This window comes from Oncorhynchus clarkii, chromosome 1, assembly GCF_045791955.1.
Source record: "Oncorhynchus clarkii lewisi isolate Uvic-CL-2024 chromosome 1, UVic_Ocla_1.0, whole genome shotgun sequence".
Classification (NCBI taxonomy): domain Eukaryota; kingdom Metazoa; phylum Chordata; class Actinopteri; order Salmoniformes; family Salmonidae; genus Oncorhynchus; species Oncorhynchus clarkii.
Genome location: NC_092147.1, coordinates 23,011,570 through 23,036,707, shown reverse-complemented (window position 1 = coordinate 23,036,707; position 25,138 = coordinate 23,011,570). Strand labels below are relative to the sequence as shown.

At 40.7% G+C, this 25,138-nt stretch overlaps 1 protein-coding gene across 1 annotated transcript; it reads right to left on the bottom strand.

Annotated features, from left to right (window-relative positions):
- Positions 1 to 588: 588 nt before the first annotated feature.
- LOC139415732 (casein kinase II subunit alpha') lies at positions 589 to 23,473 on the bottom strand. Its single transcript, XM_071163816.1, has 12 exons — positions 22,501 to 23,473; positions 6,393 to 6,504; positions 6,033 to 6,134; positions 5,174 to 5,224; positions 4,832 to 4,891; positions 4,608 to 4,691; positions 4,133 to 4,243; positions 3,870 to 3,971; positions 3,510 to 3,610; positions 1,560 to 1,708; positions 1,371 to 1,453; positions 589 to 1,129 (listed from the first exon to the last, which is right to left on the bottom strand). Exons 1-11 carry the CDS (start codon positions 22,602 to 22,604, stop codon positions 1,377 to 1,379), a joined length of 1,053 nt encoding a protein of 350 aa, XP_071019917.1. The 5' UTR covers positions 22,605 to 23,473; the 3' UTR covers positions 589 to 1,129; positions 1,371 to 1,376.
- Between the last annotated feature and the right edge of the window lie 1,665 nt (positions 23,474 to 25,138).

Here is a 25,138-nt window from a genome sequence, read left to right as displayed (position 1 = left end):
GGTAGCAACTTGGTGTCAAGACAAGACTTTGTCACATTCCTCAGCAATTAATGGCATAGATGACCCACTGTTAATTGACCACCAGATACTGGGGTTGTTTGTGGTTGTCTCTCTGACTAATTACTGTAAGACTGTCTGAACAACAATAAGTAAGATAAAAATGGAACACACCATAACAGGTAGCCTAGTGGGGCGGCAGGTAGCCTAGTGGGGCGGCAGGTAGCCTAGTGGGGCGGCAGGTAGCCTAGTGATTAGAGCGTTGGGCCAGTAACGGAAAGGTTGCTAGATCGAAACCCAGAGCTGACAAGGTAGAAATCTGTCGTTCTGCCCCTGAACAAGGCAGTTAACCCACTGTTCCTAGGCCGTCATTGTAAATAAGAATTTGTTCTTCACTGACTTTCCTTGTTAAACAAAGGTTAAATAAAAAAGGTTGGCCGTGTGCAGCTGTCCTATCGCCTCTGACCACAGAACTGTGGCAGTCATTTTCTTTGACATGTTGTTAAACCACCGTTCGTCAAACACCCAACACCCAGCAGGCCATACTGCTCATGGCAAATACATTTTCCAAAAATCACACAAACACATCAATCTAAATAAAAATCATTTATTTTCATTAATATTATTATCATTCTACCTAGAGCAGAGAAAAGGTCCACCATGCCACTTCAGTACTACAGTGTGTGGAGGCTGAGCTCAAGTCTGCCGAGGGGCTGAATACTGAACACAGACGGACAGACAGACAGACCGAGGGAAGGCGGGGGCAGGCTCACGCTCCTTTTCATTCTTCATGCTTAGTTTAACGAGGGGGGGGGGGGGGGGTAATGACAGGAAAGTATCCTTTTTTTCTAGTCTTTGAAACTTTCTGTTTACCTAAATGATAAGAGGAAGGGGGGCAGAGGCAGAGGTGAGACATCAAGCTCATTGGTCTGGCTGCTTCACATGTAACTGGGGCAAGCCAACCATGGACTGACACAGAGGAGGGTGTGAGTGTGTTCATGTATGTGTGTGTGTGTGCCCGTATGAACATCTGAGGGTATTACTGGTCGGCGGTGCTTTGATCCATTGTCACTGTACACTTGAAGAGGTTTCTGCCACACAGGGGTCAAAATTTGAGGTAACAAATGTTCTTCTGAAAGACAAAAAGGGAAGAGAAATGATACTGTTGATGCTTATATAGCTTAAGAAATCTAAAAGTGATTTTATAAAAAATATTTAAATAGCAGCGTTAACCCAGAGCAATAGAATAATTGAGAACAATGGAACAATTTCAGTGAACCTGCTTGGACACCTGACATGGAGCTAAATTTCTCTCAGACCAAAAGAATGTCAAAATTTACAATAAGACCAATGTTGGTGTTTCTCTCACTCACCTGCTTTCATCGAGCTGTAGTGGATCCACTGGACACCATATTGCCATCCACATTAGAGAGAGACTGTTCCTTCAGCACAGGATCTTAGTAGAAGAGTAATCATGTTAAAGATCATATCCTCAATGTCATAATAACCGGCAATTCACAACAGAGGTGGTCAACAGGAATCGTTCAGGTAGTATTACTCACAGAAGTAGGGGTGCTCCATGGCCTCTGTGGCCGTCAGTCTCTGCTGGTGGTCGTAGCGCAGCAGCTTATCCAGCAGGTCCAGAGCCTCAGGGCTCACCAGGTGCTGGTTGTCTGTCTGGACAAACTGCTCCCAGCGTTTCCGTGTCTGCCTGAGGGGGGAGACAGAGAGCTAACTTACTCTAGGCTGTCACTTCAATACAACAGTATTATCACCTGGGAAAGAATGTTTCCTTTTCTGGATCTATAAGGCCACTGTCTGATAAAGATGGTCTAAGTCTATAGTGATTAATCTAGCGTAGAATTGGTACTTGACCCATCTGTGGAACTGACCCATCTCTAGGGTTTGCACTCAGTTAAGTTAAATACAGTGCCTTCAGAAAGTATTCACACAACATGACTATTTGCATATTTTGTTGTGTTATAGCCTGAACTAAAAATTTAAAAAATGGAATTATGTTTTAAGACATTTGTACAAATTAATTTAAGATGAAAACTTGAAATGTCTTGATTTAATAAATATTCCACCCCTTTGTTATGGCAAGCCTAAACTTTAGGAGTAAAAATCTGCTTAAAAAGTCACATAATAAGTTGCATAGACTCACTGTGTGCAATAAGTGTTTAACATGATTTTTGAATGACTACCTCATCTCTGTACCCCACACATACTCTTAGCTGTTAGGGCCCTCAGTCAAGCAGTGAATTTCAAACACAGATTCAACCACAAAGGCCAGGGAGGTTTTTCCAATGTCTTGCAAAAAATAGCATATATTGGTAGATGGGTAAAAAAAAGCACACATTGAATATCCCTTTGAGCCTGGTGAAGTTACTAATAACACTTTGGATGGTGTATCAATACACCCAGCCACTACAAAGATACAGGTGTCCTTCCTAACTCAGTTGCCAGAGAGGAAGGAAACCGCTCAGGGATTTCACCATGAGGCCAATGGTAACTTTAAAACAGTTACAGAGTTTAATGGCTGTGATCGGAGGATGGATCGACAACAATGTAGTTACTCCACAATACTAACCTAAATAACAGAGTGAAAGCAAGACTGTTCATACAACAAATATTCTAAAACATGCTTCCTGTTTGCAATAAGGCAGTAAAGTAAAACTGCAAAAAAGTGGCAATTTTTTTTCCTGAATATTAAGCATTATGTTTGGGGAAAATCTAACACATCACTAAGTAACACTTTTCATATTTTCAAGCATGGTGGTGTCTGCATCATGTTATGGGTATGCTTGTCATCAGCAAGGACTAGGAAGTAAAAATATTTGTTTATTAAACTGGCAAACCCCTACAGGAAAATCTGGTTCAGTCTGCTTTCCAACAGACACTGGGAGACAAATAAACAGGTAATTATAATTTTAGGTTATTACCCTTCAACAGGTAATAACCTAAAACACAAGGCCAAATATACATTGGAGTTGCCTACCAAGATGACATTGAATGTTCCTGTATGGCCTTGTTACAGTTTTGATTATTAAAAAATGTCATAAAATATTAGCGACTTGAAAATTACTGTATAGCAATGATCAACAACCAATTTGACAGCTTGAACAATAAAACAATTTAAAAAATTTGCAAATATTGTACAATACAGATATGCAAAGCTCTTAGAGACAGGTATACAAAACCCCAAAAGACTCACTGCTTTGCTTTGTATACACTGCAAAAGGTGATTCTAACATGTATTGACTTAGGGGTGTGAATACTTATGTTAATTTGATATTTATGTTTTTAATTTTCAATAAATTTGCTAACATTTATAAAAACTTGTTTTCACTTTGTCATTATGTGGTATTGTGTGTAGATGGGTGAAACATAATAATATTTAGTCCATTTTGAATTCAGGCTGTAATATAACAAAATGTGGAATAGGTCAAGGGGTATGAATACTTTCTGAAGATACTGTACATGTCTCAATGGCGCTCCCTGTTGGTACTCACTGGCCAAGAAGGTCCTTGAAGCGTGGGTCCAGTTCAATGTGGTATTTGCGCAAGTAACCAAAAAGCTCATCTGTCCCCAGGACTTTGGCAATTCGGACCAGCTGAAATAAGAAGTGTCAATTTTACAACTGTGTTTCGGTTTGTCTTAGGGAATATTTGTTAATGTACAATCTAATTTGGTAAGTACAAGTTATCATCAGGTAGTGAATGTGTTATCTGCTCTAATAGATTGTAGCAGTCAGTGTTATCATATTATGAGAGGGCTAGATGAGGGTGGAATAAGATGGGTTGTAGTGAGATTAAAGGAAGTTTGGTAGTGACAACAGAAAGGTTCAGTTCATTGGTAAATGAATTGGATACCTGGTCATAATTGTCCTGGCCATGGAAGAAGGGCTCTTTCTGGAAGATCATACTGGCCAGCATGCAGCCCAGACTCCACATGTCCAAACTATAGTCATACATCTGACAGGAAACCACAAAACGCATCAGTTACAGTTATAAATCAATACACAAACAGCTACCAATTACAATTAAATTGGTACACAATAACACTAGAGCACTATTCATTTACAGGATGACCATGTGTCAGTGTGTGTGTTTGCTTGCATGTGCTGGGGATTTACCTGGTAATCCACCAGTAACTCAGGTCCCTTAAAGTAGCGAGATGCTACTCGGACATTGTATTCCTGTGCAGGATGGTAGAATTCTGCAAGGCCCCAGTCTATCAGGCGTAGCTGCAGCACAAAAACACAAACCACATAGTGTTAGAATAGAAACCACACTGACAATGTGGCACATAAGGGATATCGCTGCTACTACTAAAAAGGTTTTGATGTCCTGTATGTGCCCTGATGCCATCTGGTGGCAATGAGAATACTGTATTTGGCAAAGGCTAAAATAGTTATAAACTGCCATTCAATATTGGCAAAGAAATAACTGAAGTCACTTCAGACAAATCTCTGACAATTTCTGTAAGCTTTGTAGACTTTTCAAACAGCTTAAAAAAATTGGAAAAGACACATAACAAACATCATCTGACTCCGAACTTACCAAGGGTCTACACACCTAAGGTTGAAAAAGGTTAAGAGCTCCCCCTACCTTCCTCATCTGGTGGTCAATCATCACATTGTGGGGCTTGACGTCCCGGTGCATAATACCCATACTGTGACAGTAGTCCAGAGCCTGAAAACACAAAAACCAAAATCATGTAAAAGGCAGCAAAATAATGACTAGACACCACAAACTAATCCCACAGTTCGGAAGGTAAAAAGTAGGACTGGGAGTGCATGTGAAAACACACGGGGTAAAACTGCAAGGCTCACCTTTAGTAGTTCATACATGTAAAAACGTATATCAAAATCTGTTAACTTCTGGTAGAGCTCCTGGGGAGAGAAGAAAAGTTTAAGATTTAATTTGCAGAAAGCAAGTATGCGATGCATGCATCCATGATGCAACACACACTGTTTAACTAAACACCTTCAACCAACCATACAGACACACAAACACATTGGGTGCAAAATTCTCTGGACAATGCAATGCTAAGTCATGGCTAACAACATGGTATTTGAAGGTACCAAGCCTTATTGGGTAACATGACCAAGTTTCCCCACTCATGACACCATCCCAAACCAGTAAAACCCCATGCCTAGAGGGAATGATTCTACCTTAAAATCTGTGTTATTGATGCATTCAAAGACAAGAGCAGGCGTTCGGGACTGCAGAGAGATGAGAGAGAGAGAGAGAGATGAGACAGGACACGGGGGGGGGTCAGAGAAACGTGGAAATATTCCAATCTCATTGATAAATCAAACATTAAAAATGACATCAGGCTACGAGCCATATTTACTGGAAAGAAAAGGGAAGAGCACACATCATTGTGCAGTCGCTTAACACCCATCACACACATCAGAAGCACATCAACACAGATGAAGCATGAAATAATATAATTACAAGGCATCACATCCCAATTTTGTCCCGGCTACTATTGAAATCATGTGTTTTGTAATTAAAGATAAAGCCATGTTAATATTAGCCTTATTCATTCCCATGATCAAAATTCCCATTTCTGTTATTGTAGGTATCAGCATAGTGAACATGTGAAGATATTATTTGATGAGGTAATTGTGTCTCCCTTGCATCCATAAACATTCTTAAAATAACCCTGCCAAAATGTGAGAAAGGTGGAGTCCTGTTTCGCCTGCTTCTAGATCATTAGTCAGTTCATTTAGTTAGTCTAAGACTTCATATGTGAGTAGATGACTAGTTTGCAGAACTTTGAAAGAGTCAAGTGAACCCCACTAAAAGAATATCAAACACGTTCACCATCTGTAAAGTTATTTGTACTGATATTATAAAGTGTAAGAATGTTAATTCAACAGCCATTATATGTATAAGAACATTCACAAAAGGAATTCACAATATAAACAAACAAATCTGATCTTTGAAGGGGTAAGGAAGTGGCCATGTAATCAGGTGACTAAGAACTACCCCATGGCTAGAAGAAAGCAGAGCTGTAAGACATACCACAGGGTCTTTCACGGTGTCCACCAATCGGATGATGTTGGTTCCCCCTCGCAGATTCTCCAGGATCTTGATTTCCCGCTTGATTTTCTTTTTCTTGACAGGCTAATCAGGGTCATAATAACAGACATACAATCAGACCAGGATGTAGCCTAAACGTTTGACCATGCAGGATGTAACTTCATTTATAACAACATATAGCCTAACTAATGGTGACAGCATCATCCAGGTATCCACCTTACCTAGATACTTAGATGTTTTCCTGGTTGATTCTTACTTAGACTAGGTGTTTAAAGAAAACCGACCACAAATCCACCTCTACTGGGGCATACAGACAAACAAAGCAGCCCTTGAACAACTTACCTTGAGGATCTTGACCACCACCTTCTCATTGTTGTTGATGTTGATGGCCTCAAACACCTCACTGTACTTCCCCCTGCCGAGCTTCCGCACCAACTGGTAGTCTTCCTGGTTACTAGATGAGAGAGAATAGGGGAACAGATACAGAAAGTATTCATACTCCTTGACTTATTCCACATTTTGTTGTGTCCCCTTCACCCATGTACACACACACACAACACCCCATAATGACAAAGTGAAAACATGTTTAAAAATGTTTTTGCAAAATAGTTGAAAATGAAATACAGACAGTGGATTCGGAAAGTATTCAACATTTTGTTACATTACAGAATTATTCTAAAATGTATTAAATAGTTTCCCCCCCCTCAATCTACACTCAATACCCCGTAAATGCAAATTCATTTAAAAAACAAAACTGAAATATCACATTTATATAAGTATTCAGAACCTTTACTTCGGCAGCGATTACAGCATCGAGTCTTCTTAGGTATGAAGCTACAAGCTTGGCACACCTGTATTTGGGGAGTTTCTCTCATTCTTCTCTGCAGACCCTCTCAAGCTGTCAGGTTGGATGGGGAGCGTAGCTGCACAGCTATTTTCAGGTCTCTCAAGATATGTTCGATCGGGTTAAAGTCCGGGCTCTGGCTGGGCCGCGAAGGACCGTCGTCTTGGCTGTGTGCTTAGGGTCGTTGTCCTGTTTTAAGGTGAACTGTCACCACAGTCTGAGGTCTTGAGCTCTCTGGAGCATACCCTCAGCATGATGCTGCCACCACCATGCTTCACCGTTTCCTCCAGACGTGACACTTGGCATTCAGACCAAAGAATTCAATCTTTGTTTAATCAGAGAGGAGAATCTTGTTTTTCATGGTGTGAGAGTCGTTTATGTGTCATGTGGCAAACGTCATGTGCCTTTTACTGAGGAGTGGCTTCCGTCTGGCCACTCTACCATAAAGGCCTGATTGATGGAGTAATGCAGAGATGGTTTCCCTTCTGGAAGGTTCTCCCATCTCCACAGAGGAACTCTAGAGCTCTGTCAGAGTGACCATCGGGTTGCTTGACCAAGGCCTCTATGGGGGTGCTACAGGGTTCAATTCTCGGGCCGACTCTCTTCTCTGTATACATCAATGATGTCGCTCTTGCTGCTGGTGAATCTGTAATCCACCTCTACGCAGACAACACCATTCTGTATACTTCTGGCCCTTCTTTGGACACTGTGTTAACTAACCTCCAGACGAGCTTCAATGCCATACAACTGTCCTTCCGTGGCCTCCAACTGTTCTTAAACGCAAATAAAACTAAATGCATGCTATTCAACCGATCATTGCCCGCACCTGCCCGACCATCCAGCATCACTACTCTGGACGGCTCCGACTTAGGTATTTGTAGTTATCCACGTATTATAGGTGTCTGGCTAGACTGTAAACTCTCCTTCCAGACTCACATTAAGCATCTTCAATCAAAAATTGTATCCAGATTTGGCTTCCTATTTCGCAACAAAGCTTCCTTCACTCATGCTGCCAAACATACCCTCGTAAAACTGACCATCCTACCGATCCTTGACTTCAGCGATGTCATCTATAAAATAGCCTCCAACACTCTACTCAGCAAACTGGATGTCATCTATCACAGTGCCATCCATTTTGTCACCAAAGCCACATATACTACCCACCACTGCGACCTTTACGCTCTCGTTGGCTGGCCCTCGCTTCATACTCGTCGCCAAACCCACTGGCTACAGGTTATCTACAAGTCTCTGCTAGATAAAGCCCCGCCCTATCTCAGCTCGCTGGTCACAATAGCAGCACCCACTCCAGCAGGTATATCTCACTGGTCACCCCCAAAGCCAATTCCTCCTTTGGTCGCCTTTCCTTCCAGTCAGTTCTCTGCTGCCACTGACTGGAACGAACTGCAAAAATCACTGAAGCTGGAGATTCCCATCTCCCTCACTAGCTTTAAGAACCAGCTGTCAGAGCAGCTCACAGATCACTGCACCTGTTCATAGCCCATCTGTATACAGCCCATCTATCTATCTACCTCATTCCCATACTGTATTTATATATTTTGCTCCATTTGCATCACAGTATCTCTACTTGCACATCCATCTTTTGCACATCTACCATTCCAGTATTTAATTGCCATATTGTAATTACTTCGCCACCATGGCCTATTTATTGCCTTAACTCCCTTATTTGCACTCACTGTATATAGACTTTTTCTTTTTTTTCCTGCTGTATTATTGACTGAATGTTTGTTTATTCCATGTGTAACTCTGTGTTGTTGTATGTGTCGAATTGCTATGCTTTATCTTGGCCAGGTCGCAGTTGCAAATGAGAACTTGTTCTCAACTAGCTTACCTGGTTAAATAAAGGTGAAATACATTTATTTTTATTTTTTTTAAAAGGCCCTTCTCCCCCGATTGTTCAGTTTGGCCAGGGGCCAGCTCAACGAAGGTTCTTGATGGTTCCAAACGTCTTTCATTTAAGAAGGATGGGAGCCACTGTGTTCTTGGGGACCTTCAAAGCTGCATAATTTTGTTGGTACCTTTCCCAAGATCTGTGCCTCGACACAATTCTGTCTCGGAGCTCTACGGACAATTCCTTCGACCGTATGGCTTGGTTTTTGCTCTGACATGCACTGTAAACTGTGGGACCTTATATAGTAGGTGTGTGCCTTTCCAAATCATATCCAATCAACTGAATTTACCACAGGTTTACTCCAATCAAGTTATAGAAACGTCTCAAGGATGATCATTGGAAACAGGATGCACCTGAGCATCATTTCGAGTCTCATAGCAAAGGGTCTGAATACTTATGTAAATAAGGTATTTCTATTTTTTGTTTTTAATAAATTTGCAAACATTTCTAAAAACCTGTTTTCGCTTTGTCATTATGGGGTATTGGTGAGTCTTGCTGGCTATGTCTCTAAGACCTTTCCACACCTGGATTGCGCAACATTTGTCCATTATTCTTTTCAAAATTATTCAAGCTCTGTCAAATTGGTTGTTGATCATTGCTAGACAACCATTTTCAGGTCTTGCCATAGATTTTCAAGTAGATTTAAGTCCAAACTGTAACTTGGCCACTCAGGAACAGACACGGTATTCTTGGTAAGCAGCTCCAGTGTAGATCTGGCTTTGTGTTTTAGGTTATTGTCTTGCTGAAAGGTGAATTAATCTCCCAGTGTCTGGTGGAAGGCAAACTAAACCAGGTTTTCCTCCAGGATTTTGCCTGTGCTTAGCTCCATTCCATTTACTTTTTTATCCTGAAAATCTCTCGTCTTTAACGATTACTAGCATACCCATAACATGATGCAGCCACCACTATACTTGAAAATATGGAGAGTGGTACTCAGTAATGTGTTGCATTGGATTTGCCCCAAACATAACACACTGTATTCAGGACAAAGGTAATTGCTTTTTGCAGTATTACTTTAGTACCTTGTTCCAAACAGGATGCATGTTTTGGAATATTTGTATTCTGTACAGGTGTCCTTTTCATTCTGTCAATTAGGTTAGTATTGTAGGGTAACTACAATGTTGTCGATCCATCCTCAGTTCTCTCCTATCACAGCCATTAAACTTTAACTGTTTTAAAGTCATGGGGAAATTCCTGGGCGATTTCCCTCCTCTCCTGCAACTTTGTTAGGAAGGACACCTGTATCATTGTAGTGACTGGGTGTATTGATACCCTACCCAAAGTGTAATTCAAGGCTGAATCTAGTTGATGATCCTTGGCCCAAAATCATTGCACACAGCACAGAAGTCAAAAAGACATGAGAACAAGTGGGCATAAACACTTTTTTTTTTTTAAATACCAAACAATTAATAACATTGATTCTTGAGATACAGGCATTTGGAATCACACAAAAACATACATTTGAATTAATTTGACATATCACCCAACCCTAACTCAAAGATATCTGCAGAAAGAATGGGGTGTCAGCTAGGACATGGTACCTTGAGTTTGAACAAATCTATTTTGGTTATTGTACTACAATAAGTGAAGTGGATTTACAACCGGGAAACGGAATTACATCATTGGTCCATGATCAGTACTACACAGAAATGCATAACTATTAATATGAATGTCATTCTCCTCATGTTTCACTGTATTGTACTGTCCTACTGTACTCTGTGCTCTACTCACTGTACAATACTGCAGGGGTTCCCAAACTTTTTCACTCAGGTCCCCCCTTCCAGCATTGGGGAACATCCCACAAAGGATGATATGAGGAAATGTAGTCTATTTCAGAAGAACAGAAAAGCATACTCTGAGATGTCCTGATCTGGCAATGCCAAATGGCTGTGGGCTACACTAGTTCATTCAGCAGACAATATTTGCTTAGAATTCCATGGTATAATTTTATAGCATGAAGAATGCAATTGAACAAAGCTGAATAAAAAAGGATATTTCCTCCAAACGATTTGAGGGAGTGCGCACACATTCTGTGTTCAGCTGTTAACAAAGAAATAGGTATTCCTATTAGGGATGCACGATATATCAGTGAAAATATTCTAATAAAAATACCAACATCGGTATCGGCCGATATGTGCAAAACCGATGTCAAACCTGACTGCATACCTACAGTGCCTTGCGAAAGTATTCGGCCCCCTTGAACTTTGCGACCTTTTGCCACATTTCAGGCTTCAAACATAAAGATATAAAACTGTATTTTTTTGTGAAGAATCAACAACAAGTGGGACACAATCATGAAGTGGAACGACATTTATTGGATATTTCAAACTTTTTTAACATATCAAAAACTGAAAAATTGGGCGTGCAAAATTATTCAGCCCCTTTACTTTCAGTGCAGCAAACTCTCTCCAGAAGTTCAGTGAGGATCTCTGAATGATCCAATGTTGACCTAAATGACTAATGATGATAAATACAATCCACCTGTGTGTAATCAAGTCTCCGTATAAATGCACCTGCACTGTGATAGTCTCAGAGGTCCGTTAAAAGCGCAGAGAGCATCATGAAGAACAAGGAACACACCAGGCAGGTCCGAGATACTGTTGTGAAGAAGTTTAAAGCCGGATTTGGATACAAAAAGATTTCCCAAGATTTAAACATCCCAAGGAGCACTGTGCAAGCGATAATATTGAAATGGAAGGAGTATCAGACCACTGCAAATCTACCAAGACCTGGCCGTCCCTCTAAACTTTCAGCTCATACAAGGAGAAGACTGATCAGAGATGCAGCCAAGAGGCCCATGATCACTCTGGATGAACTGCAGAGATCTACAGCTGAGGTGGGAGACTCTGTCCATAGGACAACAATCAGTCGTATATTGCACAAATCTGGCCTTTATGGAAGAGTGGCAAGAAGAAAGCAATTTCTTAAAGATATCCATAAAAAGTGTCGCTTAAAGTTTGCCACAAGCCACCTGGGAGACACACCAAACATGTGGAAGAAGGTGCTCTGGTCAGATGAAACCAAAATTGAACTTTTTGGCAACAATGCAAAACGTTATGTTTGGCGTAAAAGCAACACAGCTCATCACCCTGAACACACCATCCCCACTGTCAAACATGGTGGTGGCAGCATCATGGTTTGGGCCTGCTTTTCTTCAGCAGGGACAGGGAAGATGGTTAAAATTGATGGGAAGATGGATGGAGCCAAATACAGGACCATTCTGGAAGAAAACCTGATGGAGTCTGCAAAAGACCTGAGACTGGGACGGAGATTTGTCTTCCAACAAGACAATGATCCAAAACATAAAGCAAAATCTACAATGGAATGGTTCAAAAATAAACATATCCAGGTGTTAGAATGGCCAAGTCAAAGTCCAGACCTGAATCCAATCGAGAATCTGTGGAAAGAACTGAAAACTGCTGTTCACAAATGCTCTCCATCCAACCTCACTGAGCTCGAGCTGTTTTGCAAGGAGGAATGGGAAAAAATGTCAGTCTCTCGATGTGCAAAACTGATAGAGACATACCCCAAGCGACTTACAGCTGTAATCGCAGCAAAAGGTGGCGCTACAAAGTATTAACTTAAGGGGGCTGAATAATTTTGCACGCCCAATTTTTCAGTTTTTGATTTGTTAAAAAAGTTTGAAATATCCAATAAATGTCGTTCCACTTAAATGATTGTGTCCCACTTGTTGTTGATTTCTTCACAAAAAAATACAGTTTTATATCTTTATGTTTGAAGCCTGAAATGTGGCAAAAGGTCGCAAAGTTCAAGGGGGCTGAATACTTTCGCAAGGCACTGTATATAACATAGGTACATGATGCAATGACGCCACTTAAAATGTTGCGCTACACGTCAACGCAGAATTCCTAACCTGGGAGGATCGAGCAGTCAACAAGTCGAGTAGTCATTTGAAAGAGTAAGAACATTTCAGCGAGACAACGCAAAGGAGAAATCCATTAAAGCCAAGATAATGGAATTCATTGCCCTTGAAAATCAACCGTTCTCTGTTACATTGTAATAGCGTAACTGCTATTAGCTTCACGACATACATATTATGGAACGCCGTTTAGGGTCTTTGCGTGTCAAAAAAGATACAGTAGCACTGTCAAAGCTGTACAAAGTAAGTCTGCAAACGAGCAAACACCGGCCACTAAAGATGTGTTTAAAATACCGCGTTGGTAATAAAGCATCACATGTTCGACCGCAACTTCTGGGGTAGCTAGCTTTAGCTTGGTACCTAGCTAGCACCATTACAACCAGCCTGAAAACAATGACCAGTAGAAACTGCAGTCATTTTCATTGTTCTTAGCAATAATTTAGGAATCCTTGTGGTGGCAGGCAGCCTAGTGGTTAGAGCGTTGGACTAGTAACCGAAAGGTTACAAGATCAATTCCCACTGTTCCTAGGCCGTCATTGAAAATAAGAATTTATTCTTAACTGACTTTGTTAAATAAAAGGTAAAATACATTATAAAATACATAAGTATTAGCTAAGTTGCCACTTGTTGTTTACCTATTGAAATTGAACTTCAGTAAATGGAAATAAATAGCTAGCCAGCAATTTAACCTTGTTGCCCAAAGCTAACGTTATAAGCAGCCAGCTAGCCTCATCTGGCTCGTGAGGCGCGACCAGACCGGGTTATGTGTTGTGAAGCTAGCCACAATAAGGATTAGGCACAATAGAGGAATTTGCGGTTTGCCTTCAAAATAAAAGTATGTAATTGACAGTGACACAAATAGTACAATGCCATACATACTTTTATTTTGAAGGCTAACCGCAACACATAGATGGGTCCGACCACCATTAATCAAATAAGAACGGTTTTATAAATTAGGGTTGTTTAAGATGACGACACCTAGATTATGACGGTTTGCTATGTTTTTGGGGAAGAACATTGTTTGCATCCATGAACAAGGAGTTCTTGAGGTTTTAGATTTCAATAGTCTAAATAATGCTTTTAAAATAAATTGGATTCTGATATTAAGAACCAGAACAGTATTTAGAATATCTTCCCTAAGTATAGAATTATTTGATTGTTGGTGGTTTAGAATTTTTGCTTCGATGTAATTTTGATAAAACCCCAGTAAAGTTGGTCAAATTCCATAAACAGGCAATTCTAGCTTAGATGTTAGCGTATAAACACAATTTTTCCCCCTCACAGATACTTTTTATGGAACAACAAAGATATTTTTAAATCGTATAAATCTCTCTTTTCATAACTGGTTTGAGAATAAAATTATTTTGGTTGGTCAGTTCCTGAATAAGGATGGGTATCTACTCTCATATGGGGAATTTCTTGATAAATTCCAATAACCTAGAAAGAATAGGCAATTGTTTTTGATGCGGTTCCAAGGGGGGGTAGTATCTCTATTCAATTCCTCTGTGGTTGATGTAAGTAACATAGATTTACATGAAAATATATTAATTGGCAATATTAACATCAATGATAAATGTAGCTATAAACAGATTAGGAATATTGTTTGTGCTACTACAATTCCCTCAGCAAGATTATTTTGGTCAAATATCTATGGTGATATACAATAGGGGAAAGCATGGAAAATTGCTAACAAATATTGTATCAGTAACAAAGTAAGGGAAGTTTCATTTAAAATGTTCAATAGAATTTATCCTGTAAAACATGTTTTGGAAAGATTCAAGCTGAATATTGAATATAACTGTTATTTCTGTGGAATGGAGAAGGAGACCATTTTGCATTTGTTTTTTTGCCTGTATTTATCGTAGAATGTTTTGGATTGACATACAGAATTTCGTTACAAAAAAAAAATAGGACCGGTTGTACTATTTAATGGTTTTGATATAATGATTTATTTTAGAAATTCTGACATAGATAAAGATGTAGTATATTTAATCCAATTGCTAATAATACTAGGTAAATTTCACATTCACAAATGCAAATGTTCTAATTCAAAACCTAACTTTATTCACTTTATATCACTTTATAAATGAGTTTAAACAATAATGGCACCACTTTAACTAAAATGAAAAACAAAAAGGCAATTAAAACTTGTTGTATTATTAATTAATATGATTTGTTTGTTTAGGATTCCTGGCAATGTAAATAGTTTGTTTGTATGCTTGTTTGCATGTGACTATTCTTCTTTTGTTTGTTGATATTAGTTAATATTTTTTTTAATAAAAAACAATAACTTAAATGGTTTGCATCCATGAGATAGCTAGCTTTTTATTTATGACCAGCGCTGTAAGTGCGCAAGACAACTTTATAGCATACGTATCTATGAATGTTATGACGAGTGATAGTGTAATCTATGTGTAATAACTACGTGAAGAATTATGAACACATTAAATTATTATGTGACGTGCAGTCAAATTCAAGTCCTGATTGGTCAACAGGCTTATTTGACATGTCAAATAGTGTTATTTGACACGCAAAGACCCAAACGGCGTTCCATAGAAATTCTGGTTGAGAATGAAACGACTGAACTAATGGACAACGAAACAGCACAGCAAGTAAGTGAAAGAAGTTGGTTTGGATTGTTTTACTGGTAATGGGGACCTACATAAATGCCAACAAACTAACTTTTTGGTCAGTATGGTTTGTGTGTAACCTTTATTTAACTAGGCAAGTCAGTTAAGAACAAATTATTATTTACAATGATGGCCTACCCCGGCCAAACCCGGACGACGCTGGGCCAATTGTGCACCGCCCTATAGGACTCCCAATCACGGCCGGATATAATACAGCCAGGATTCGAACCAGGGACTGTAGTGACGCCTCTTGCACTGAGATGCAGAGCCTTAGACTGCTGTGTCCATTGTGTGTTAACTATTTAACTGTACTAGAATGCTTAAAACGCTGCTAAAATTCTAAATATCGGTTATCAGTATCGGGTTTTTTTTTCGCAAGGAAAATATTGGATATTGGCCAAAAATGTAATATTGGTGCATCACTAATTCCTATATGATTAATTTAGAGTTAATATAACTTTAGTTGTTCCACAAACATTGGGCTATGTTTTTATTTTTAATACATTGTCAGTCTGCATGATGCGACTAATGAGGATTTGAAAACAAGTCACTTGAAAGGCATGAGCTCTGCTTAGTTTTTTGCACAGGCTGTACACACTATATCAGTCACTCATTCACAATTTGACAAGCACTTGATAATGCCTAGAATTTAACGGCGGCATCCCGTTTGTGTGCAGTAATGCATCCTAAAAGAATTCATGGCGTTTGCAGCCAGTGGCCGTTGTGCCCCTTCCCCTGAGTGCTGCACGCTCCAACACATGATCAGGTCTTTCTCACAGGCTACAAGTGAAAACAGACACATCGGGGACGCAACTGCGCGTGTCCTTATCATATTCCGAGGTGCATATTGAAGATATTGGAAGAACTGTCCACATTTTCTTTTCATCAGCTAACAAGATGAGTAGGCCTAACGAACAGCAAAAGCACTAGCCTATGTCAACCTACTATCCCCCATAGTACAAAGGTCAACCTATTCTACTCTGTGCGAGAAATACATATTCCAAACATAGTATGGGACAGTTGTGGAATGAGATAGATTCCAAATTAATACAACCACTAGCATTAAAAAAAAACTTTTACGCAATGTGGCTTACACAACAGATCAGAACATTTAGCTTAACATTTTGATAAACTATTAGGCTATATCTTCACATTATAAGCGCAGCAATGCGCACATGGTAGTAGGCTATAAACGCAAACGTTCCATTAGCGGGAAAAAACATTATCAAAAGTGACCGCAAATGTGATTATGCATGTAATGCTTTTATTATAAAGGTGCATTTTTATGGTGAAAATTATCTTCCCCAAATTTGAAACTCACGTGCCGTTCATGTATTCCAGTTAATCTGCTTTACAAGGCGTGTTGAGCCCAACGTGCTTAATTTTAAGAAGTTATTTGGCCACTTTAGATGTGATACAAAGCTTATTAAAACATATAGGCCTATGGGCTAGGCTACATGAGGTGTGCGGCTATGATTCAAAAACGTAGTAAGAAACGGCTTTGTTTCTTATGCTGGGCATCATTCACAAGTGATAAGCAATATTGTCACCCATATTCTTGATTAAATTTTGCATTTACATATACTAAATAATATATGTGTGAAATTTGTTTTGATTAAGAATGGAACATTATCATGCACCTGTATCGAAACAGGGACAACGGGGAAAAATAAGTCATCTATGCACTTAAATAGCAAATGGAGGACGCTTTTCCCCGTGGTTAATTTTCATGCCAACCAGGTAGGTTATACTCCTGCTGTAAATATAAGCAATGTGCTTAATGTTAGGAAAGTTAAGAAATAAACAGAGTAGGACTAGCCTGTAGAAAGCGAATCCTCCACTTTGTAGTAGAGGCCATCACTCGGTTTCTTGCGCAATTGCATAGCCTATTGAAATGTTGCGCAACATGAGCTCATGGGCTCTGATTAAGTATTTGATTAGATTTTCAAAAACACATTTGCATGGATGGATGTCAGGGTGATTAGAGTGACAATAGAGTGTTGAGTAACAGGCAGTTAGCAAGTTTGGTAGGCTAATGACCATCAGCACCATCAGAGCTTGGAGAAGCCTAATTACCGTGACAGAACAGTCGTGTGAAATTTGGCTGCTTTCATGACTCGTGACTGCTGGAGTGGTGATAATACGGTCACTGCAACAGCCCTACGCATGGGTAGGTGTTAGTAAGAGCTGGAAGATGTGACATTAACTGGAGAATTAGAGAAAGGCAGAGCGAGGGAGAGGTTTCCAGACTGTTAAAACAGTCTTGGTTTGACCATAAGACAACAGAAAGACAAAGAAAACTGCTATGAGCTGAACATAACAATATGCCAGTGGAAGGGAGGACAGTAGCAGGTGAACCAACTGTGGTTTGTGACTATTGTGATTTCCCATTGTAGCCAATTCAGCTGCAGTAATTCCGTTACAGATTCTTTGGTAATTCTGTTACATATTTGATAACGGAATTTTGAGTTTTAATCACTTAATAATTCATAAACAAAATATATATCAGTAAAAATCAATATAACTAATTGGTAGGTCTACTATTACTTGTTACGGAATGGCGCCTGAGGGGATGGTTGCCATTTTACGGGACCCTAACCAATTTGTTTGTAACTTATTTTGTACATAATGTTGATGCTACCGTCTCTTATGACCGAAAAGAGCTTCTGGATATCAGAACAGCGATTACTCACCTAGAACTGGACAAATATTTTCTTTAATGAGTCGGACGCGAAGGACATAATGTTGCTCCCAGACAAGTCCCAAATCCTGTAATTCGCATGAAGAAAATAAGGAAATACAGGGGGCGGAGATCAGGGTGCCTTGTGAGAATTTGTCGGCGAGTGGGTAATCCGCCTCTACCATCCGTTCTATTAGCCAACTTGCAATCACTGAAGAATAAACTGGATGAGCTCCCGTTTGAGACTATCCTACCAACGGGACATTAAAAACTGTAATATCTTATGATTTACAGAGTCGTGGCTGAACGATGACACGGATAATATACAGCTGGCTGGGGTTTCCGTACATCGGCAGGACAGAACAGCTACAGTGGGGAGAACAAGTATTTGATTTGCAGGTTTTCCAACTTACAAAGCATGTAGAGGTCTGTAATTTTTTCCAGAAAATCACATTGTATGATTTTTAAGTAATTAATTTGCATTTTATTGCATGACATAAGTATTTGACCACCTACCAACCAGTAGGAATTCCAGCTCTCACAGACCTGTTAATTTTTCTTTAAGAAGCCCTCCTGTTCTCCACTCATTACCTGAATTAACTGCACCTGTTTGAACTCGTTACCTGTATAAAAGACACCTGTCCACACACTCAATCAAACAGACTCCAACCTCTCCACAATGGCCAAGACCAGAGAGCTGTGTACGGACATCAGGGATAAAATTGTAGACCTGCACAAGGCTGGGATGGGCTACAGGACAATAGGCAAGCAGCTTGGTGAGAAGGCAACAACTGTTGGCGCAATTATTAGAAAATGGAAGAAGTTCTAGATGACGGTCAATCACCCTCAGGCTGGTGCTCCATGCAAAATCTCACCTCGTGGGGCATCAATGATCATGAGGAAGGTGAGGGATCAGCCCAGAACTACACGGCAGGACCTGGTCAATGACCTGAAGAGAGCTGTGACCACAGTCTCAAAGAAAACCATTAGTAACACACTACGCCGTCATGGATTAAAATCCTGCAGCGCACGCAAGGTCATCCTGCTCAAGCCAGCGCATGTCCAGGCCCGTCTGAAGTTTGCCAATGACCATCTGGATGATCCAGAGGAGGAATGGGAGAAGGTCATGTGGTCTGATGAGACAAAAATAGAGCTTTTTGGTCTAAACTGCACTCGCCTTGTTTGGAGGAAGAAGAAGGATGAGTACAACCCCAAGAACACCATCCCAACCGTGAAGCATGGAGGTGGAAACATCATTCTATGGGGATGCTTTTCTGCAAAGGGGACAGGACGACTGCACCGTATTGAGGGGAGGATGGATGGGGCCATGTATCGCGAGATCTTGGCCAACAACCTCCTTCTCTCAGTAAGAGTATTGAAGATGGGTCGTGGCTGGGTCTTCCAGCATGACAACAACCTGAAACACACAGCCAGGGCAACTAAGGAGTGGCTCCGTAAGAAGCATCTCAAGGTCCTGGAATGGCCTAGCCAGTCTCCAGACCTGAACCCAATAGAAAATCTTTGGAGAAAGCAAAAAGTCCATATTGCCCAACGACAGCCCCGAAACCTGAAGGATCTGGAGAAGGTCTGTATGGAGGAGTGGGCCAAAATCCCTGTTGCAGTGTGTGCAAACCTGGTCAAGAACTACAGGAAACGTATGATCTCTGTAATTGCAAACAAAGGTTTCTGTACCAAATATTAAGGTCTGCTTTTCTGATGTATCAAATACTTATGTCATGCAATAAAATGCAAATTAATTACTTAAAAATCATACAATGTGATTTTCTGGATTTTTGTTTAAGGTCCACTTAAATTGAAGCGTACTTATGATAAAAAGTTCATAAGTACGTACTGTTCTCCCCACTGTATGTCTGATAAGACAAGGGGTAAGGGTGTGTGTCTATTTGTCAATAACAGCTGGTGTGCAATGTCTAATATTAAGGTAGTCTCGAGGTATTGCTAGCCGGAGGTAGAATACCTCATGATAAGCTATCTATATTTTTTTGTAGCCATCTATTTACCACCACAAACCGATGCTGGCACTAAGACCACACTCAACGAGCTGTATGAGGCCATAAGAAAACGCTCATCGAGAAGCGGCGCTTCTAGTGGCCCGAGGACTTTAATGCAGGCAAATTTAAATCTGTTTTACCTCATTTCTACCAGCATGTCACATGGGCAAGCAGAGGATATTAAAAATAAATCAAATAAAAAAACTCTAGACCATCTTCACTCCACACACAATTTTTTAAACCTTTATTTAACTAGGCATGTCTTATTTTCAATGACGGCTTAGGAACAGTGGGTTAACTGCCTTGTTCAGGGGCAGAATGACAGATGTTTACCTTGTCAGCTCGGGGATTTGTTCTTGCAACCTTTCGGTTAGTAGTCCAACGCTCTAACCACTAGGCTACCTGCCCGACCAATTTGGCAAATCTGTCCATAATTTTGTCCTCCTGATTCCTGCTTACAAGCAAAAACGAAATCAGGAAGTACCAGTGACTCGCTCAATACGGAAGTGGTCAGTTGATGCGGATGCTACGCTACGGGACTGTTTTGCTAGCACAGACTGGAATATATTCCATGATTCATCCAATGGCATTAAGGAGTATATCAGCTCAGTCACCGGCTTCATCAATAAGTGCATCGACGATGTCGTCCTCACAGTGACCGACGTACATATCCCAACCAGAAGCCATGGATTACAGGCAACATCCGCACAGAGTTAAAGGCTAGAGCTGTCACTTTCAAGGAGCGGGACACTAAATCCATATACTTACAAGAAATCGCGCTACGCAATTTCTCACTGCCAACGATGGGAGAGCCTATAGGAAGGAGGTCAGAGGCCTGGCAGTGTGGTGCCAGTGTAACAGTATAACTTTAGACCGTCCCCTCGCCCATACCCGGGCGCGAACCAGGGACCCTCTGCACACATCAACAACAGTCACCCACGAAGCATCGTTACCCATCGCTCCACAAAAGCCGCGGCCCTTGCAGAGCAAGGGGAACTACTACTTCAAGGTCTCAGAGCAAGTGACGTCACTGATTGAAACGCTATTTAGCGCGCACCGCTAACAAAGCGAGCCGTTTCACATCCGTTACACCAGGACAACAACCTGTCCCTCAACGTGAGCAAGACAAAGGAAATGATCGAGCACTACAGGAAAAGGAGGGCCGAACACGTCCCCATTCACATTGACGGGGCTGTAGTGGAGCGGGTCGAGAGTTTCACTTCCTTGGTGTCCACATCACCAACAAACTATCCTGGTCCAAACACACCAAGAAAGTTGTGAAGAGGGCACGACAATGCCTCTAGTTACCCAAGTCATAAACTGCTCTCTATGCAACCGCATGGTAAGTGGTACCAGAGTGCCAAGTCTAGGTCCAAATGGCTCTTTAACAGCTTCTACTCCCAAGCCATAAGGATGCTGAACCCCTACCTACATGGACAAATGACCTCAACTAACCTGTACCTCCACACATTGACTCGGTACCAGTATGCCATAATTGTTATTTTGTGGTATTTATTTTTTACCATAGTTTATTTTGTAAATATTTTCTTGGTAAGGTCTACTCTTCATCCATTGTATTCAGCACGTGACAAATAAAATTTGATTTTAACCTTCATTATCCTCCTATTATCCTATTTGGAAATATCTTAAAGATATGTGGGTTTTTGGTAACGGAATTTCAAGGCACAAGGCAATATTTCATAAACTTACAGGTAAACAATTTCTCTGAAACTAAAGTGTTGATATTAGTTGGCAGGGGTGTTTATGACAACATTGTGTTTTGATGCATTTCTGATACCTTTTAAGACTTTTTCTGGTAGATGAATTCTACGACCCCTTTTCCATCTGTTAATCCAGACAAGTGTATCTATCTATGCCTTTAATTTCTACAAAACATATTTAGCTTTCATTTTACAACCAATTTGATATGCCCCTACGAAGTTCACATGTTGCTTATGTGGAAATATCGAAAAGTAGAACATAGGAAGTAGCTACAGTAGTAAAATTCACAAGCGTCATTCGGCACTGCCTTGTCAGCGTCAACTGCCAGCTAGGCCTGCTCGATCCCGCAGATTGATGACTTTCCCATCCCAATCAAGAGTGACATAACCATGCACGTTCCCGACAAAACTTTAGGTCTCCAAAAATACATATTATTCTCCAAATTAGGTCGTTTTCAAAATACGCCTTATTGATACTAATTTATTATTATGATATATAATATATCAATATTGCATCCGCCCACAAAGATCCAAAAGCAATCGAACAATATTATGGCCATTGGAACATAATCCAGTAAGTAGTAAAATATTATGTGTCGTCGTTGTAGTAGCTGGAAATCGCTGAGTATTTAGACATACAATAAAACAAAAGACAAATAGAATACACGTATCGACATCAACGGTGTTATCATTGATAAAGCATTTGACAATAAAATACTAAATAGTGCATTATGATGTTTTAATATCTTGGTCTTGAATATATAAACATCTCACCTCCAGCTAGGCACGTGGGCTTCATAGTCCCAATATTCCCTGCTCTTCAAAGTGTTGACATCGGCGTACACCCGAGATTTACTGCCGGCCGCCGGGCCGGGCATTGCGAGCACCTGAGCACCGTCTGTGTGGAGGATTCGATTTCCACAGAGCTCTATTGCTGTCAACACAGACCACCGTATTCGTGTCGGAGCCCGAGGTCTCGCACTGTCCGAGTAGGAGGCGTCCTATTATCTGATATCTTCCCCACGAGAGATGACCAGTGTGCTGCGAGCAGTTACCACTGAGCAGCGATCGTTGCACAGATTGCCAGAAGCAGCTAAACCTAATTGGGCTCCAAGGTTGATGGGGAGGAAAGGGGCCGTCAGATATAGCTAGTGTTAACTAAGACGGCTGGGAGGAGAATTAAAATGAAGTGTTGAGGTAGAAAGGAAAAATCACGAACTGGTACTATTTACGTAAAATAAGTTTAAACATTGTATTAAAACTGACCAAAACATTGACCGAGATGCCAGGCTTTGGGGAGTTTATGAATGAAATGATTGCGGGTTAAACCCCCGAGGGCCTTAAATCCCGAATCCGATGCAGGGATCCTTCAAGAATAGTCTTGCGATGGCCCTCCCAAGTCAACAATCTTCTAGCGCTGTGGATGGATGTGATGAGGAGGAATTGAATGGGCAAATTGGGTTTTACAGCTCACCCCTAGCTACTGGGTATTGCCTAGTAGCTACAGCCGGTTAGAGAGGGGGTGGAGTAGAAATCGATGTTGTTAGCTAGTATGCTAACGCAGAGAGAATTGCACCACCATTGAGCGCCGGTGCAGTGCACCCTCGCCGGGGCGCGTAGCATATGAAAGCGGAGGGAACGCCGCTTCAAAATCCCTTGAAAAGCCCGTTGGAGGTCGGGTTTTGAGGCTTTCTTTTAGAAACGCCCCGGTCCTTATTCCGAACCGCAGGGAACCGGATTGCGATATAAGGCGCACCCGGAAACGAACATCATCTAGATACGCTTGTGGAATGGCCATATCAAAGACAGTACAGTATGAAGATAGGCTAAAACTGCTTCTCGAATTTAAATCCCCGATCACGTTTGTAGGCGATGTCGGTGCGACGTTGGCTAGCAAAGCTCATGCGTAGAGACACGTTATAGGGTCTAATGGTCGTCTCGCGCCAAACTGCGCGTGTGCACACAGTCGTATCAAAGACACTCTTTGATATAAAGACAAAAATGAAAACGTTTCAGTTTGTCACTTTCACGAGGTTGGAGTGGTAACATGTTAATCTACTTTAGACATTGACTCGAATCTAGGTTGTGCCTTTAGAATTCGATTAAAAAAAACAAAGGAAGACATTTTCACTTCTCTCATTGACTTCTCAAAATCCCAGACCCTGGCCTGTTTGTTCTGTTTCGCAAACGTTCCCGGAAGTCTCGCGATGTTGCACTTCTACGTTTAGAAACTCTGTGGCCACATGGCTCCAGGTTCAGCCAAGGCTGCAGCGCCTTCTAGTGTGTAGGGTATACAAATGCATTGGAAACAATTGTTCCATCACTCACCACGTTCACATCCAGTTTTTATGCGATGAAAATCATACACTTAAAAAAAAAAATCACCACAGCTGTGGTGGAAACAGGTAGTTTCTGTAAAATTGTATAAATGGCAACAGATCATTTGTTCATTTGACATGGTGGGGTCTATTTGTGTCGGTAAAATTAATTATGTGATGGAAACGCCTTTATGCGCAAATATTAATATAATAGCCATCATATCAAAGTACATTTGGAGTCACGCGATTGGTGTGTGGTCCTCCCACTATGACCATGCAGTTATTAGTCTACAGATTTAATACAATTATGATTAACTTCACGGGGTGGTGAAAGTGCACGGTTATCTTGATGCTCCTTTCCAAAAAATATCGAAAGTCTTATTCTTGTGACGTGATGATAGTTGCTTGACTGCCGTTTGACAAACTCAAATATTATCGCTGTTATCCATAATAATCTTATCATGCAGACTAGCCAACCCGCACTGCATCTGCAAACTGTTGGTTTCAGCCATCTGCCGAAACCCGAGTAGGCAGTATACTATTTAACGCAACCGTTTTTGTGACAAAACTAACCGTAGAGTTGAACATATTGTAACGACCCTGGGTTTATATGCGCGGAAATCGACCCAGGGTTTATATGCGCGGAAATCGACCCTGCCTGCACGCTTTTGCGGCACAGTCGATAGCGCGCCGGACCTCGGGCTCGAAGGTCGAGGGTTCGAGACCTGCTTCCTGTCTGTTTCATTACTATGATGGAAAGACATTGAACTTTAGATTTTTTTGTCTGTACATTAAAACTTTAGCGAAATTGTTTTATGTGCACTACCTCATCATGCACTTACTTTAATCTGCAACAAATCTGTTTGGTGGAAACACCACTGGTGGGAAAATACGTGTGTTTTCTTTATGCAGATTTGAGAATATTTGCATGAAAATCGATCGCTGATTGGATGGAAACATATCTACTATATATATATTTATATAATTGGTTTCCATCCAATTGGCACAGATTTTCTAAAATCTGCAACAATTTCCTTTTATAAATTTTCAGATTTTACGTGTGCTAGTCACGTAATTTAGAACTCTATCCGTCC